At 41.3% G+C, this 18,198-nt stretch overlaps 1 protein-coding gene across 2 annotated transcripts in view; it reads right to left on the bottom strand.

Moving 5' to 3' along the window:
* Positions 1 to 18,198, bottom strand: part of SUDS3 (SIN3A corepressor complex component SDS3) — a 235,189-nt gene that overhangs the window by 180,734 nt on the left and 36,257 nt on the right. Inside the window, exon 12 of one of the 2 annotated variants that reach the window (XR_013175608.1) lies at positions 2,679 to 2,854. Coding sequence is in view for 1 of the 2 variants with exons in the window: in XM_077159958.1 (XP_077016073.1) it covers positions 2,765 to 2,854 (90 nt within the window). In the remaining variant the exon portion in view is untranslated. Of the gene's footprint in view, positions 1 to 2,310; positions 2,855 to 18,198 lie in introns of those variants that run through there. The other variant, XM_077159958.1, reaches the window with a different exon arrangement.

Raw genomic sequence — 18,198 nt, 5'->3', positions numbered from 1 at the left:
CAGGTGTGAGGCTGACTCCTTCAGAGTGATTGCAGGGCCTGGAGGTGCTGGTTTCTGCTGTTACTCATTAGGCTGGCTTGCAAGGAAATTGTGTCAGGTACCCAAAATGTTCAGTGACCCTTAAAATACAGAATATTGTAGCTAATCCAATTTGAATACATCTGCTCTAACAATCCTCTCTCTCCTTCCCCAAACTGAGAAGGAGAGCAGTAGTCAAGAGGTAGGAGACTGGCAATATTTGCATGATTTGTTGGGCAGGTTGAGTACCTTATAGCCTTGGGGGTGCCTTGCATCTCGCAGTCTAGGAAGTCTAGGTGAGTGATAACCCCTGGAGTTATGTAGTGTTCAATCTCTACAACCACCCATGGTCGTCCTTGATGCTGAAATCAATATTAAGGTGGAAAGGCTGTCATAGCAGGGATCCAGAGTTTTTCAGTCAACGAACATATAATTATGCTGTTACCTGCCCATATCCCAGAAGGTCACCTGTAGTCCATTCCTGTACATATCTATGGCTTTCTACATCTCTCTACCTGAGGATGTTCTCTGGCCATATGGTGGGCCAGAAGTGCCAGGAGATAATGTTTTTATGAATGAATTCAACCAAATACAAACAAGAATTGGTCAACAAAGTCACTGTCCATGGTGGCACAATTATGAGGTGTGTTCTATACTGCCTCTCAAAGTTGTGTCAATACTATAGCTACCAGCAATGCTGGACTATAGAGCACTTGAAATGTGGCTAGTCCAAGTTGACATGTGCTATAAATATAAAACACCCACTGGATCTCAAAGGCTTAGTATGGTAAAAAAAAGAAGGCAAAAGAAGTCATTTATAATTTTTTACACTGGTTACGTCTTAAAATGATAATATTCTGAATATACTGGGTTGAATAAAATTATTAAAATTAATTACATGTTTCTTTTTTCTTTTTAACAGAGCTAAATTATACATGTGGCATGCACGTGTGACTTGTGTGATATTTTTACTGGACAGTGCTCTCTTAGAGGGTCTCCACCAAGACTGAGGTCAGCTGCCCCCCGTGGTAACCAACCCTTTATCACACCCTTTACTGTGCTTCTTCCTTTGCCTTAGTTTCCCACTCCACACCAAATTTCCTGGAATCACCTCCCAAATAAATTACTCAGACCCAAACCTTGTTTCAGGACATGCTTTTTGGGTAATATGAACTAAGAAATAGACTTACTGTATACCATGTAAGTGGGCTTACTGGGAACCATGCTCCTGTCAACCTTTTCTTACACTCAATTTGCGTATGTGCATTAGGGAGATAAAGACAGCAACAAGGGAAAGGTTAAACAGCTGATTTAAATAGGAGAACAAAAGATGTGCATGATTACCCTCCAAGAAACAGTTTGGAGAATAAGCCATCAGAGCTCAAAGGAGAAGTGATGTTAAAATGGAGTGGCGCTGTCAGGAAAGGTGATTTCTGCTCAGCGCCACAAGATCTAATTGTGGTCCAGTTTGATGCCAAAGACCAGGTTATGAAATGTGAAGCTTGAGCAAAGTCCTAGACTCAAGGAATGACTTTGGTGATGGTGACAAGAGCCGTACCATATGTGGGGGGTACACTTTGAGCTGCAATGTGTATGTGTATGTTGGGGGGAGGAAAGCGAGTCCTGATTCTCATGCTTAAACCATTCCCCTTGTGTACAAGCTGGCAAGAGGAGTTAGAGACAGCTTATTTTAGAGAGCCTGAACAAAACACACTTTCCAGAAAGGGATCAAAGGCTCTACCCCTTTTCCATTTGTGCCATGCTTTAGATAACTGAAGCAAGTGATAGAACAGATCACCATAGGAGGGCAGGCACTCATTCCACGAGCCTCTACCTGCCACTTGTTATATGCCCAGTACTGGTGATATAGCAGTTGCAGAAAGCAAAAAAGCAAAGGCCGTTGTAGCTTTCAGGAAGAATTAAACTCCTCACACCTTTCAGTCCTTGAAAATAAACCAGTAAACAAACAAGCAAATGAAGGAAATAAGCAAAATGTCCTGAAGGGATCTGTCATTTTGGCAGTGTTACCCATTCTCTCATTTCCTTGTTCCCTTTATAGACATGTCACCCATTTTGAGAAAAGTGTCCAAAGTTAGGTGCACATTAAGAGAGCATGCTAAATAAAGTATTTCCCCTTCAGAAGACCAAACTAATATGAAAGAACTGGAAAGAAATTGATCAACAGCAAGTAACATGGCTTCAGTGTTCGGGACACAATAGGCAAGGTAGAAACTGCAGTTGACTGGAAAGTATGTGCCCTATTTCAAAGGAGAAGCTGCCATATAACTCGTTTCTTGTGTGCAGGGAGGAGGATGACAAGCCCAGTCTTGCAAAGTTAACAAGTGTCAAAAAAAAAAGCTCAAATTCTCTCAATTTAAATTTTTAAAATTAATTCCATTTCTTAAAATTCACCCTGTAAGCCAAAGAAAACAGCTGTGGGTTGGATCCTGCCTACAGATTGCTAGTTACACCCTCTCTCTAATGCAACCTTTCTCTTTGTTATCTCATAATCTTAGGAAATTGGAAGACATAAAAGCAGGCTTTTGTTTCCATTTCATAGATGAAAAAACTGAAGTATAAAACAAGATCTTAGTTTTCTGGTCGCTCTGATAAAGATCACACAATCGACTGGCTTAAATAAAAGTGATTTATTGGCTCACGGTTTCAGAGGCTGGAAAGCTCGCTTCTTCACAGGATCAGCAGCAGCCTTCTGAATGGCAATCCTTTGGGTTCCTTGGCATTCCTGTCACACAGAGATGTTCTCTCCTTTCTTTTCTGGGTTCCTGCTGACTTCCAGCTTCTGGCTCCTTACTGTGGCTTTCTTTTTTTTTAAGGCCTGGAGTAACAGGATTAAGATCCATCTTGTTTAAATTGGTCTACACCTTAACTAAAAATACCATCTTCAAAATATTCTATTTACAACAGGTTTGTACCCACAGGAATAGGATTAAGATTTTTTTCTAGGGTACATAATTTGGCCCACCACTGTCTGTCCTCTAAACCCCAAAAAGACATATTCTTCCCATATGGGAAAGGCATTCATTCTATCACAACATCCCAAAAGTCTTGAGTCATTTCACTAACAATGCTAAGTACAAAATCAGTTATGGGTATGGTCCACTCTGGGGCACAATTCCTTTCAGTAAAATCTAGAAAACTAGCTCTTTGCTTCCACAGTACAATGGTAGGAGAGGGATAGGATAGACACTCCCATTTCAGAAGGGAGAAATTGGAAAGAAAACAGGGGTTATGGGCCCCAAACAAGTCCAAAACCCAGCAGAGCAAATGCCATTAGAATTCAAGGTCTGGAAACATCTGAGGCTTGATGCTTTGTCCTCAGTACCTGCTGGAGCAGCAGCTCCACCCTTTCCAAATGATTGTGCAGCCAGCCATGCTCTCCCTGTGGTAGTTAGGTTCAGGTGTCAACTTGGCCAGGTGAAGGTGCCTTGGTCTGTTGCTGTGGACATGAGCCAATGGCATGTGGAGCTTATCTGTCACTGATTACATCTGCAATTGGCTAGGGGGTGAGTCTACTGCAATGAATGAATTGGCTGGATGCTTAAATGAGAGAGCACAACACAGCACAGCACAAGCAGCTCAGCATACTCATCTTCGCACTTGCCGCTCAGCCCAGGACTTTGGAGATGCAGAAAAGCACCCGGGGAAAGCTGTTGGAACCCAGAAGCCTAGAGAGAAGGCCAAGAGAGATCACCCTGTGCCTTCCTGTGTAAGAGAAAACCTCAGATGAAAGTTAGTTGCCTTTCCTCTGAAGAAATATGTGTTAACTAAATAAATCCCCTTTTATTAAAAGCCAATTCATCTCTGGTGTGTTGCATTATGGCAGCTTTGGCAAACTAAAACACTCCCCAAATGCTGGGCCCTAGACCTCAACCTCTCCAAGCATCAGGATGTTCCAGGGAGCTCTTCCCTGCGAACTCTCCCAAAACAGACTCCTCCAAGCACAGAGAAGGGCCCCGCCCTTTCCACACAAGTGGGTGGGATTCACTCCCCTGGCCCAAGGAGGTATTTTCCGTCCAGATCTCTGCTTCCCTGGTTCTGCCCTTGAAGTCCTTCTTCCTTCAGTCTGTACCCTTCTTTATCCCTTTTAGTCCAGTACAGCCACACTCTGCGTGCAGGCCAAGGGGCTCCAAACCTTTGGACAAAAGAACTCTCCACAGATCCTTCCTCAATAACTGCATTTTCAATCCTGGTTTTCTCTGAGATGGCTGATTGGATCCATGTTCAGCCACACCCTCTTTAGCAAATGGCTTTGATTTAGATGGCCACATGGAGCCCTGTTCTCTAGGGACTCACTTCAGGGCAGCTCAGCTGCTTCTGGCCCTAGTCTCAGAGCACACTATCTGGATATGTTGATCGTTTTTCAAGTCACCAACTTCTGATTCCTTGTGCTTAGGAGTTTCATCCTTAGCTTATCCCTTTCCTCTCACACTTTACTGTAAGTCACAAAGAGAAACCAAGCTGCAAGTTCTATACTTAGCTTGGAAATCACTTCGACTAAATATTCAAGTCTATTGCTTACAAGTTCTGCCTTCCCTCCAACACCAGAACACAATCTTAGCAAATTCTCTGACACAGTATAACAAGGATCACCTGTCCTCCAGTTTCCAACAGCACATTCACCATTTCCTTCTGAAGCTTCATTGGCAGTTAACTTGAATGTCCTTTGTCCTACCAACAGTCTCTTCAAAGCAATCTAGGCTTTTTCCATCAAGTGCCTCACATTTCTTCCAGCCTCTACCAGTTCTCCAATTCCAAAGCCATTTCCATATGTTTAGGTATTTCTTGTAACAATATCCCCACTTTCTGATACCAACAACCATTTTAGTTGTCTGGCGGCTGTGACAAACATGACACAACAGTTGGCTGAACAATGGGAGTCGACTGGCCCTCAGTTTCAGAGGCTGCAAGGCTCACTTCCTCCCAGGGTTGGGGTCACTAGTGTCCTGGCTGCTGGCAACCTTTGTGTTCATTGGCATTCCCATCAGTTAGCGAAGTCCTCTCCTTTCTCTTCAGGGTTCCCACTGATTTCCCGCTTCTGCTTTTTCCTGTGGCTTTCTCTTTGTAATAGAATTAAGACCCATCCTGTTTCAGTCAGGCCATGCCTTAACTAAAAATACCATGTCGGTAGAACAAAGGATGTTAAAGTTACCTCCAATGAGGTTTCAGAAGGAAATGATGAATGTGCTGTTGGAAACTGGAGGACAGGTGATCCTTGCTATATAGTGGCAAAGAACTTGGTGAAATTGTGTTCTGGTGTTGGATGGAACGTGTTTATTTTCTGAGGTATACAATTCAACCTACCACAAACAACATGTAGGATTTCCCATAAATTGGATGAGTTGAGAATGCTACCCGTAAAGTCTGTCACCAAGTATTACTAAGTGAAAAAAACCCAAACAATTAGACATTTGTGAGCACTTAGAAGAGCAATTCATTGTAGTATCGTAGCTTGAACACAGTACCTGATTATATACTGTAGAAACTGTTGAATGAATGCCACATCAATATGTATCAAGAGCAATATTAAGTATTTTGTACCACCAATTAGCTTTTTGACTGTGTGGCTCATTGACTCAGTTTTAGATTCTTTGCTATAATATGGGAACAATACCCCAACCTGCAAAATTATTAGGAGGTAATATACCACACCATCCATACAACATAGTAAGTTCTCATTGTTTTAATTATTTTTTGACAGATTACAAGAATGGTGTATCAGGAAAATGTAGTAGAAACAGACAAGAAGTTCTAACGGAAAGGTCACCAATATTGGAGTTGTTTGTTTGCTAGAGCTGCCAGAATGCCACATACCAGAAATGGAATGGCTTAAAAAGGGAATTAATTTAAGTTGCAAGTTTACCATTCTAAGGCCATGAAAACATCCAAATTAAGGCACCAACAAGAGGTTATCTTCACTTAAGAAATGCTGATGCCGTTCAGAACACCTCTGTCAGCTGGAAAGGCATATGGCAACGTCTGCTAGCTTTCTCTCCTGGCTTCTCATTTCATAGGGATTCCTGGGGGGTGGAATCCCTCGGGGATTCTTCTGCATCTCCAAGGGTCTTGACTGTGTTGGCTCTAAAGCTTTTTCCAAAATGGTTCCCTCTTAAAGGACTCCAATAAACAACCCGACTTTGAATGGGTGGAGATACATCTCCATGGAAAGCACCTAATCAAAAGATCCCACCCAATAATATTGACAAGGATTAAAGAACATGGCATTTCTGGGGTATACAACAATTTCAGACCAGCACAAGTATCAATTCAAATTGAATTGGAATCTAGTTCCAGCTCCGCTACTCTGGGCAAATTACTTAAACTCTATGTTTAATATTAGCTCCCTCTCCATAGGACTGTTGTAAAAATTAAAAGTAATTGAGCACTTATCCTATGCCAAGCACTATGCCAGCAATTCTCTTGCTGTGGTTCACTTAATTTATGTAGAGTGCCAGTACTATAGTAAGTGCTCAACAAATAGTGGAGAGTGTTTTATTACCATATTTAAATGGCCAAAGGGCACTTACCATTGCTCAGGAGGGCCCTGAGAGCATAATGGAGAAATGGGGGCTGCATCAAAGTATAATTAAGCGGGCCAGTAAAATAGTTGAACGTACATGGAGAAAATACTGGATATTTGAGAATCAAGAGACACTAAAATGGTAGTTTAGAACAAGGTTAGCAATCTTTTTCTGTAAAAGGCCAGATAGTAAATATTTTTTGCTTTGTGGGCCAGAGGATCTCTGCCCCAATTCTACCCTTGTAGGACGAAAGCAGCCTCAGGCAATATGTAAGCAAACAGGCGTGGCTGCGTTCTGATAAAATTTATTTACAAAAACAGTAGCAGGTTAGATTTGGTCTGTAGCCTGTGGTTTGTCGACCCCTAGTTCAGAATAAAAAGATGACACACAACAGGATAGACGTAAAGTGTGCTATTTGATTCAAAAAATCAACTGCACAAGCACTTAAACGATTAGGGTTTCAATCAAAATCCAAAATAACCATGAAGTATGGGAGGCTCAAAGGTTCAAAACAAATGCTAAAATGATTTTAGGCCATAAAAACCATAATTCTATCCTAGTTTGATCTGGACAAACGCCTAGATCAGTTCTGGGAAAAGTAATATGAACTGGAACATAAGCAACTGAGATCCAACTAAAAATGGTATCCATGTTTTATCTGGTATGCCCTTTCCCTCCCAATTAATTGCTAACAGCTGGGAACACTGTACAGAAAAGAATTCTGAGATCACAGATGCGAGCCTAGCGAGAATGGGGGATGTGATTGATTAGCAATGTCTATGATGGGTGCAATGGGAGAAGAGTAGTGTTGAGTGTGCTATATAATTGGCATTTCTCAAATTATATCACGTGAGGAAGGCTACATGGTAAATAAATGGAAGTTGTTATCCCAAATAAACTGCATAATCCAAAATATAATTATCTTTATGCTGGCAAGATACTACATTCTCTGAAAATTAATCTGATCTCATTAATTAATGGGCACGACATATCCAAAACAGTTATCACAGTAGGTCATAACCTACTAGGCTGGACTAGGTCACCAATGAAGATCCTTCCCAGTGTAGCATGAGACTCTGATTTTTCAGGATACTTCATTGTACTATCACAGCTGTGTTGCAGGTGGCTTACTCCTCCCAACAGCTTTGCTTTGAAGAAGTTATAAATATTTAAACATACTTTAGGCTAAACATTTTTCATGCTTCTCAATTCATCCACAGTTCAAAGGTGGGTTTTGTTTGGTAATAGGCTCACTTCTTTTGTTTTTCACATGGGCAGGCACCAAGAAACGAACCTGGGTCTCCGGCATGGCAGGCGAGAACTCTGCCACTGAGCCACCGTCGCACCGCCCTAGGCTTACTTTTGAGATGTTGTGCATGCGCACATATATGCATATGAACTCACAGGCATTGTGGTGCATACCCACATTCAGACCTTCAGCAGGTGTGGATTTAAATTCCTCCTCTTAAATACCGACACTCAGCTCTGATGCCAAAGTCTTCACTTAAAGTCCACTGACATCTCTTCAGGCACAAATCAACAGCTTTCCGATTAAATATGGATGTATTAATTATTTGGAAATGACTTCCTAATGTTTCCATTGCAGTTACCTGTAGACTGTGACCTCAGAACTTCAGTGGCTGAGGGAGAGTTTGTGTTCCCTTCATTGCCTTGATAAGCAAAGGGCTGAGTGAATCACGGATGATTCCAGAGAAAAGTGGGGGCAGGTAAGGCATTAAACGCTGAGGTAAAGAAGGTTAGTTACATACATGTCTGCTTTACTCCCTTCCATAAAACCCCATTAAAATGATAGAGGCTTTTTTTTCTATTTATTTACTTAGAATCTGCAGATTTTGTTAAGATATATTCACAAAGCATATATTCTATCCAAAGTAATGTCTCACAGCATTCTCACTTAGTTGTACAATCATCACTCTTGATTTTAGACAATTTTCATTGCCCCAAAGAGAAAAATAATAGATGTAAAGGTTTTCCTAAAGGCTTAAACCCACTGGATTGGAGAAAACCAAAGACAACACAACCAAATCTCAAAGCTGGAGTGCTGATAAAACAACAACTGAATCTTAAGCTGACAGTAGAGAAAGCTGAAAATTATGAAGAAGCAGTTCCAGGTACCTTCCCTATTCCATGCTGCCTGCTCATGTACAGATCTCAACCTGGCAAAAGACAGGGATTTATTTTCTAGAGAGAATAAAACAAAGGAGTTCTGGACAAAGCAAAACCAGAATAGGACACTATTTTGCAAAAAGAGAGGAGAGGAAAAATCAGAGAATAAAAACAGTTCCTAGGAAGGGTGCACGGATGGTTCAGTGGTAGAATTCACACCTTCCATGCAGGAGACCTGGGCTCAATTCTCAGACCATGTACCGCCCTCCACCCCCACCCCCCCAAAAAAAGCTGTTAGAAATAATTTTTAAAAAGCAAGAACAAAAGTAAAACTCAACAAAAGGCCTGAAAAACAAAGCTGTGGAAATCTCCAGGAACACAGAGTAAAAGGACAGACAGAAAATAGGAGACAAAAGAACATTCAAAGACTGTCATACGAAGGCTAATATCCAAATAACAGAAGTTTCTGAATTTCTCCAGATCAGAGAAAACGGAGGGGAGGAAATATCCATTATATTAGTCATCCATCGCTGTATTAAAAAAAACTACACAAAACTCAATGGCTTAAAACAACATTTATTATCTTACACAGAGGATCAGAAATCTGGGAACTGCTCAGCTGAGTGTTTCCGGCTCAGAATCTCTCCTGAGCATGCAGTCATGATGTAGGCTGGGGCCGCCGTCCTTTAAGGCTTGACATGGACTGCAGGATCCACTTCTGAGGTGGCTTGCTCACATGGCTGTTGGTAAGAAGCCTCGTCCACGCTATGTGGGCCAAAGAGTGATCCCGGAGACAGAGAGAGCATGACCAAGACAGAAACTCTGGTGTCTCTTAAGACTCTAATCCCAGAAGCAATCTGCCATCACTTCTTTTGGTCACATAGCCCCATCCTGGAACAAGGTGGAACTACACAGAATAGTGAACACCATGAGGCAAGGATCCAAAAGGGGGACATCTTGGAGGTTGGCTACTACATCTGAAAAATGAATGAATGAATGAATGAATGAGTGTATGTGTGTGTGTATTTCTTTTTAAATTTCCAGAATTTAAGGGCATAAGTTCCCAGAACTGAATAGGCCCATGAACAGCTTACCACTGTGAGCCAACATCAAGGATAGTGCAATGTAAAATTTCAAAACGCTGGGCATCTTACGAACTTCCAGAGATATTGAAAAGTCAGATGAATGAATCAATAATTATAATGGCTTCAGACTTCTCATGGGCAACACTGGAAGTTAGAAAGCAATAAACAGCCTTCAAAATCTTGAAGGAAAATGATATCTGAGCTAACCTACCAGAGAGAGAACACTGGAGAGGGAATTACCAAATTTTAGAAGCTGGAAAGTAGATTAATAAATCAACAACTGAATCTTAAGCCAACAGTGGAGAAAATTGAGAATCATGAATTAGCAACAGGAACCCCTGGAAATAGAGGTGAAGGTAGAAGGGCTCATTGATATATACTTATTTTAAGTGCTAAACACTTTAGTGGATGTGATGATATCGTGAATTACTGATTATATATGTAGAACAGAATGATCATATGTTACGAGTGTTTTTGTTCATTTGTTGTTAAATTTTTTTAATTTAATAAATAAATAAATAAAATTTAAAAAAATAAACACTTTAGTGGGCCTCTTCATATGGAAAGATAGGCCCTTAAATTTGGGGAATTAAAAATAGTCATACCAGTTCAACATCATTAGTCATAAGGGAAATACAAATCAAAACTAGGAGATATCACTTCACACCCACTAGGGTGGTGATTTTTAAAGAATGGAAAATAATAAGTGTTGGCAAGGATGTGGAGAAATTAGAACCCTCATACATTGCTGGTGGGGATGTAAAATGGCACCGCCTTTGTGGAAAACAGTTTGGTCATTTCTCAAAAAGTTAAACACAGAATAACCAGATGACATGGCAAGTCCACTCCTAGGTATATTCTCAAAACAACTGAAAATAGGACTCAAACAGATACTTATCTCCACCAATGTTCACAGCTGCATTATTCACAATAGCCACATAATAAAAACGACACTAGTCTCTATCAACCGATGAAAAGATAAGCAAAATGTGGTATATAAATATATAATGGAATACTAGTCAGCCTTTAAAAGAAATGAAGTTCTGATACATGCCATAACATAGATAAACCTTGAAAACATTATGCTCTATGAAATAAGCCAGACACACTAGAACAAACACTGTTATGATTCTGCTTATATGACATATACAGAATAAGCAAACTCATAGAGAGACAAAGTACATTAGAAGTTAAAGAGGGATGGGGGAGAGGCAAACGGAAGTTATTGCATAATAGGTACAGAGTCTACATTTTGGGTGCTGAAAAGTTTTGGTAACTGTATTAGTTAGGGTTCTCTAGAGAAACAGAACCAACAGAAGATATCTGTAAAGATGAGATTTATAAAGATGTCTCATGAAACCTTGGGAATGCAAGAGCCCAAAATCTGTAGGGAAGGCTATGAGGCTGGCAACACCAATGAAGTGTCTCGATGAACTCCACAGGAGAGTATCACTGACTGAAAGAACAGTGCAAATTCTCTCTCTTTCCTTAAAAGCCTTCAACTGATTGGATCAAATCCAACTGAATGAATTATCTCACTGCGGGAGACACCCTCTTAGTTGATCATAGATGAATCAGCCACAGCTGCCATCAGCTGACGATTTAATAAACCAGCCTTCTGGTTTATCAACCATGAAATACACTTGCAGCAATGGCTAGGCCAGTGTTTGCCTGACCAGACAACTGGACATCATCATCTAGCCAACCTGACACCAGAACCTAACCATCATAGTCCACCCTTTGTGGCTACTGTATACATCAACTTGAAGCATGCTTAATTTCTAAACAGAACACAAGAGCAGACATGTTTCACCTAGGACTATTCAATTGTCCTGTGTACAATCAGAAACACACTAAATCTTTCCACAGTAGGGTGCAAGACCTTAGGTAACATTCACTTTTAAACTTGATATCCTACATCTTAAATACTATAATATGAATAGTACAACTTACATCATATGACAAGAAGAAAGCAAAATATTTGCTTTATGTACAAACATACTCATAATAAAACAAGAAGAAAATACTCATACCATCACAGTCCTCGTTTCTGTAACTGGTCACATGGTCATAGTTCATATTTATCACTACCTTCTTTCACTACCCATTCTATGTTCCCTTTACCCTCAGCAAGCACTTCAGCTGGCCGTGGTTCTTTGCCTGGTGTGGTAACCCAAACTTTCGTGCCTGAAGTTTCTGGGCCATTGGTAGTCCTACCTGAGTTGGGTTGTTGCAGTTTTCTATTTACTTTAATCTCAGTGCATGGTAGTACTAAGAGACACCCTAGGGGATCCCCTGTATTTCAGGAAAACTCTTCTTTACCTCCTTGTGTAGTTGCAATATCCCTTGATAGTCAGGATCAATCACTGTAGACAGTATAGTAATCTAATCCTTCCTTGTCTGTTGATTCAGAGGCATGAGAAGCCCAAAGTGGCCGGGTGGCAGTCTTAACTTCCAGTTCAATGGAATCATTATTGTATCTCCTGGTAGGAGTACTCCTTCTTTTGGAACTAAGATCTGTAGATCAGCAGAGCTTAAGGTTTCAGAGATAGAAAGCAAAAATTTTTCTAGTGGATTCTGAGGGGTGATAGTGAGTGGTGCCATTTCCATTTCTACTCTTTGATTCATGGACCCATGAATTTTGGCTATGGGAGAAACAGCACCATGGAGTGGATGCTGCTTCAGAGCATAGACAGTCTCCTAGAGAACACTGTCCCAGCCCTGCAAGGTATTGTCACCTAGTTGGCACTGTAATTGGGTCTTCAAAAGGTCGTTCCAACTTTCTATCAACTCAGCTGCTTTTGGATGATGGGGAACATGGTGAGACCAGAGAATTCCATGAGCATGTGCCCATTCCTGCACTTCATTTGCTGTGAAGTGGGTTCCTTGATCAGAAGCAACGCTGTGTGGAATACCATGATGATGGATAAGGCATTCCATAAATGCACGGATGGTAGTTATGGCAGAAGCATTGCATGCTGGCCACAAACCTCAACAAATTTAGGATAAGCAGATATCTAAGACACCTATTTTCCAAAGCCTCACTAGAGAAGAGTTTAAATTGCTGCCCCCAGGGTGTGTTGAGAAGCTCACTGGACTGTTTAGGAGGAAAAGGGCTCAAACTTTTTTCTCTAAATCCCAAGGGACTGGTATACTGTAGGTCCCCATTAATGTGTATGGAATGAGTGAATGGTTGGCTGCTGCAGCATATCAGTCTCTTTCTAAGATCAGCGTAATACATGTGCAGTTTAAAGTCAAGTGGTTTTACGAAGTGGACCACAAAATATTGTAGTCCCCTTCTCTCCCCCTTATTTCCTCCTCCTAGCAGCAGCCATCTAACTGCTTTTAGTTGATTATTTTGTTATTTAGCTTCTGTGTCTAAATAACCTACTTATTACTAATGCTAGGTTTTTCAGTTTAGCATTATCTATTTTTTTATTTTTATTTTTCTAGTTTAACATTATCTTTTAATGTGCCGTTTTCCCAATATAGTTACTTCATGATTTTGTTTAGGTCAGTATTCATAATTAATATTATATATTAATATAACTATGTAAGTGTTAGTCACACCTGAGCTATGTTGTAAACTGAATGTTTTTTCTTTCTTTGACTGCCTCCCCACCACTACCACCTCAGGAATTAATAATTGTCTTTTTTGTTGTTGTTGTTTTCTTTTTGGCTTAATTTTCTACATACTGATTACTAATTCAACCTCAAACTCTTCACCCAGTTTCTAAATTCTTCTTAAGACATTGCGATACATCAAATGTTCCATCCATTTCATCACCAACTTGGAATATGATCATCCCCATTGTGTTTAAAGATTCCAGCTCAGTGATAGCAGTTTCCACAGTAATATCTGACCTACAGAGAAGGGCAACTACAGAGCTCATCAGGGATGATGGAGCAGCACTATAACCCTTTCTGCATGCAGGGAAGGCAAACCCATATTAGGAGTTTTTGTCTATTCCAGTTAGAACAAATCACTGCCCCTTCCATGATATGATGGAAGTGGTCCAACGTAATCAACCTGCCACCAGGAAGCAGGCTGATAACCTTGGGGAATGGTGCCATATTAGGGATGAGTGTAGATCTCTGCTGCTGGCAGACTTTGACACTCAGCGGTGACTATAGCCAGGTCAGCCCTGGTGAGTGGAAGTCCATTGCTGAGCCAATGTATAACCTCCATCCCTACCACCATGCCCACTTTGTTCATGAGCCCATTGGGCAATGGAAGGATTCGCAGAGGAAAGAGAATGACTTGTATCCACAGAACAGGTCATCCTACCCACATGATTATTAAAACCTTCCTCTGCTAAAGTCACCCACTGATGAGCATTCACATGGGACACAAATATCTTCATGTTCTTTGCCCACTCAGAAAGGTCTATCCGTATACCTCTTCCCCAGACCTCTTTGTCACCAATTTTCCAATCATGCTCCTTCCAAGTCCCTGACCATCCAGCCAAACCATTAGTAACAGCCCACGAGTCAATGTACAAATGCACCTCTAGCCAGTTCTTTCCACACAAAATGAACAACCAGGTGCACTGCTTGAAGCTCTGCCCACTAGGAGGATTTCCCCTCAATCAAGAATAGGGAGAACTGGGTTCTAGCTCCTGCTCTAATGTTAATCAGCTGTGAGATCTCAGGCAAGTTCTTTCCCTTCTCAGAGTCTGTTTCCAGAGGTGAAAATGGAGGGGGTTGGCTCAGATGACAATCAGGGTCCTTTATGTTTTGGCAGTCCATGTTAGGATAGGGAAAGCCAATGGGGGAAGGAAATGTACGAATGTGCTGCAGAGGTGAGCACTCATAGCTCTGAGCCTCAATTTTCTCATCTGCAAAATGGAGATAATTAAGACTCACCTCATATGATTGTGGGTGTATTAAATAAGGTCATGTTTGAGCAGGCACACAGTAGGTGCTCAATAAATGAGAGCTCTTAACCATCACTACTGCTGATATTTTTACAGAGTTCCACCATGCTTGGGTTGCTATATGCTTCCACTTCTGGTAAGGTCAAAGTGCCATGTATGAAGGAAGAGATGTGACCTAAGTAGAAGAAAGGGAGTCAAACAAAACTACTGTCTAACAGGAATGTATGCTGCTGCCCTTTATTAGTTTTACATACGAGTTAGTTTACGAATACTTTCAGGAGCATGTAAGTGTGAAATTGGAAAGCTTCACTATAAGACTCCATGGCCACGAGCCACTGCACTGACAATATGCAAGGGGGGGAGGAGGGGCAAGCTGGGCTGGGCCAGGGAAGGAGGAGGAGAAAGGAGAGTAGCAGAACACAAAAGAAAGGTGAGCTGGAGGTGTGGAAGGACAAAAAGATACTGTGCTGGTAAGCAAAATGATTTCAAAGCTCAAAGCTTGTTCATTCAAATGTATTGTTGGAGAAACAACCCAAGCCACACGCTTTCACCTGACATTTTAAACATGCCCCATACGCTCTCTCCTCTATGCTGCTGATCGAGAACTTTCCTCTGTGTGGAATTCCCATTCCTGGACACTGACACTGTTCAAGGCCTGCCTGGCTTTCAGGTCAGGCTCAAATTTAATTTTCTCCCAGAAGAAACTGCAAAGCATTAACAGATTTTATTAGCAATTGCTGAGGGCTGTGGGAAAACGAGGGGCAGAGTGGTGGGGAGTGTCAGCTAAAAGGTAGAGGGCTTCTTTTTGATGTGATAAAAATGTTCTAAAATTGAGTGGGATCATGGTTGCACATATTTGTGAATATACTAAAAACATTGAATTGTATACTTTAAAAGGCTGAATTGTATAGTATGTGAATTATATCTCAATAAAGCTACTTAAAAAGAATGGAGACTCTGGGTCAGCGAGACCTGTTTTGGAATTCTGGGCACTCAATTTACAGGTCGGGTAAACTTTTAGGCAAGTTACTTAATCTCTTTAAAACTCAGTTTTCTAACCCATAAAATACAGATACACAATAACAACCTCAGAGGATTATAATGAATAATAAATGAGATAATGCATGCGTGCCAGATTGAAAGGATTATGTCCCCTAGAAAAGTCATGGATCCTGATCCATCTTGTGGCAGTGGCAGGCCAGAAACTTGATTAGATTATCTCCGCGGAGACGTGACACATCCAATTGTGGGTATTAACCTTTGATTAGAGGGAGCTGTGACCCCACTCATACAGGCGAGTCTTGATTAGTTTACTAGAATTCTTTAAAAGAGGAAACATTTTGGAGAGAGCCACAAGAGCCCCTGCAGCCAGAAACCTTTGGAGGTGAAGAAGGAATACATCCCCGGGGGAGCTTTATAAACAATGAGCCTGGTGAGAAAGCTAGCGGACGTCACCATGTTCGCCATGTGCCTTTCCAGTTGAGAGAGAAACCCTGAACTTCATCGGCCTTTCTTGAGTGAAGGTAACCTCTTATTGGTGCCTTAAATTGGACATTTTAATAGACTTGCTTTAATGTGGATATTTGCATGGACTTAGAACTGTAAATTTGTAACTTAATAAATTCCCCCTTTTTGAGAGCCGTTCCATTCCTGGTATGTTGCATTCTGGCAGCTTGCAAACTAGTATAGCATGAGATGCTTAACCACCTGCTCTTTAAATATTAGCTTCTACTATTTCTCTGTCTCCCACATTCCAGTCCCACTTTCTTCATGCCTCGAGTATGGCCCCTTCTACACTGAACTAGAATTACTGAGAACAGTATGCCCATCCTCTCTGGTCCTAGAGGGGAGGAATTGGTGTCTTTTTTAAATCTCTGAATCACCAGAAGAGCTTAAGACCTACCTACCATGCAACAGACGTTCAATAATTGAGATCAGTGACTATCTCATTCCTCAAGTTCAGGACTATTTATTGTTTATATCACAAACAATTGGCTAGGTGACCAAAAATGATCATGGCAAGGTTTCAGTCCTGTATGGGATAAGAAGGAAGTTCTCCAGGGGCCCATTCTGTGGTGGGGACTCTTTTCTCCAGTAATAATGCAAACATTATTAACAAACATATTAACGACAATAAACAAAGAACACTGATTGAGGGCTTACTAGGCCCTAGGCACGATTTCTAAGTGCTTTAACCAAAATAAGTCATTTAATCCCAAATCAGCCCTATGGGAAAGAGGCAATTAATTCTAATACCCATTTTACAGAATAGGAGACTGAGTAAGATGACCCAACTGTCCCTGTTTGCCTGGATCTGAGGGAGTTCCTGGGACACAGGACTTTCCATGATAAAACAGGGAAATCTCTGGGCATATGAAAAATATACCCTAACTCTGAGACACATAGAGAGAGCTGGTAAGTGTCTGAGCCAGCATGCTGAACCTCCAGGATCCCATTATTTCCACTGCAGGCACAGACAGAGGCAAAGATGAACCCACTGAGATAATGAATTAGCCAGGTCATCAAGTGGGCTGTCCACTACATTTTCCAGCACCGAATCATTTGCAAGTGGGTACTCAAATGTTAGAGCCAACTGTGTTCTAGCTATGGCACTGCCCATAACTAGCCCTATGACCTTGAGCAAGTTATTTAAGATCTCTGCATCGCAGTTGCTTTCATCTTCAAAACGAAACGGTCAAATTATCAGAGATGCCAAATATATGAGATCCCCCCTGCCCCTGGCAAACCAAATCAATTAGGTCACTCCCTCCCACTCTGGACTTGAGCCTCAGAATCCTTCTCAACCCAGCATATGGGGCAGACACAACCCATTGTAGAGGATGACACTTAGAATGATCTCTAAGTATGGGTCAGAGTTTCACTGCACAGAAGTCACTGGTCAGGATAACTAGGAGAGGTAACAATTAGCAGGATGGAGTAAATGCAGCAGCATTCCTTTACAGGATTGTTGGCACCAAACCAGCTTCCTGGAAATCTGGATAACTTCTTGGTATTTGGCACTCAGACTAATACCTAAGGACAGGAAGTACACAGGTGTCAGTAGCAACCTCGGGGGTAGGGACACTTCCATAAATGAGGCATTCACTGCATCCAGCCCTGGGCTTCACATTCCTCACAGTACAGCTTAGTGAAAGGGAGCAGGGACTCTGGAGAGACCACCTAGGCTCCAAATCCTGGCTCAACCACTTACTAGCTACGTGACCTTGGACAAGTCACTTAACCTCTCTATGTCTCAAATTCCTCAACCATGAAATGAGGATTAGAAAAGTAACTACCTTATAGGGTTGTATGTAAGGATTAAAAGAGTTAATATATGTAAAATGCTTAGCACATAGGTAGTGCTATATGTGCTAATACTATTATTATTACTATCATCTTCAAAACCACCTTCTGAGGGAGATGTTATTGTTCAACAATTGAAGAAACTGAAGTTCCAAGAGATTAAGTTGTCAAAGGACACGGAGCTAGTTAAGTAGTGTCTTAATTTCCCTGCCGCTGTGGCAAATACCACACAGTGGGTGGGCTTAATAA

This window comes from Tamandua tetradactyla, chromosome 5, assembly GCF_023851605.1.
Source record: "Tamandua tetradactyla isolate mTamTet1 chromosome 5, mTamTet1.pri, whole genome shotgun sequence".
NCBI classification, from domain to species: Eukaryota; Metazoa; Chordata; class Mammalia; order Pilosa; family Myrmecophagidae; genus Tamandua; species Tamandua tetradactyla.
The sequence above is the reverse complement of the archived record's forward strand: the minus strand, read 5'-3'. Positions and strand labels throughout refer to the sequence as shown.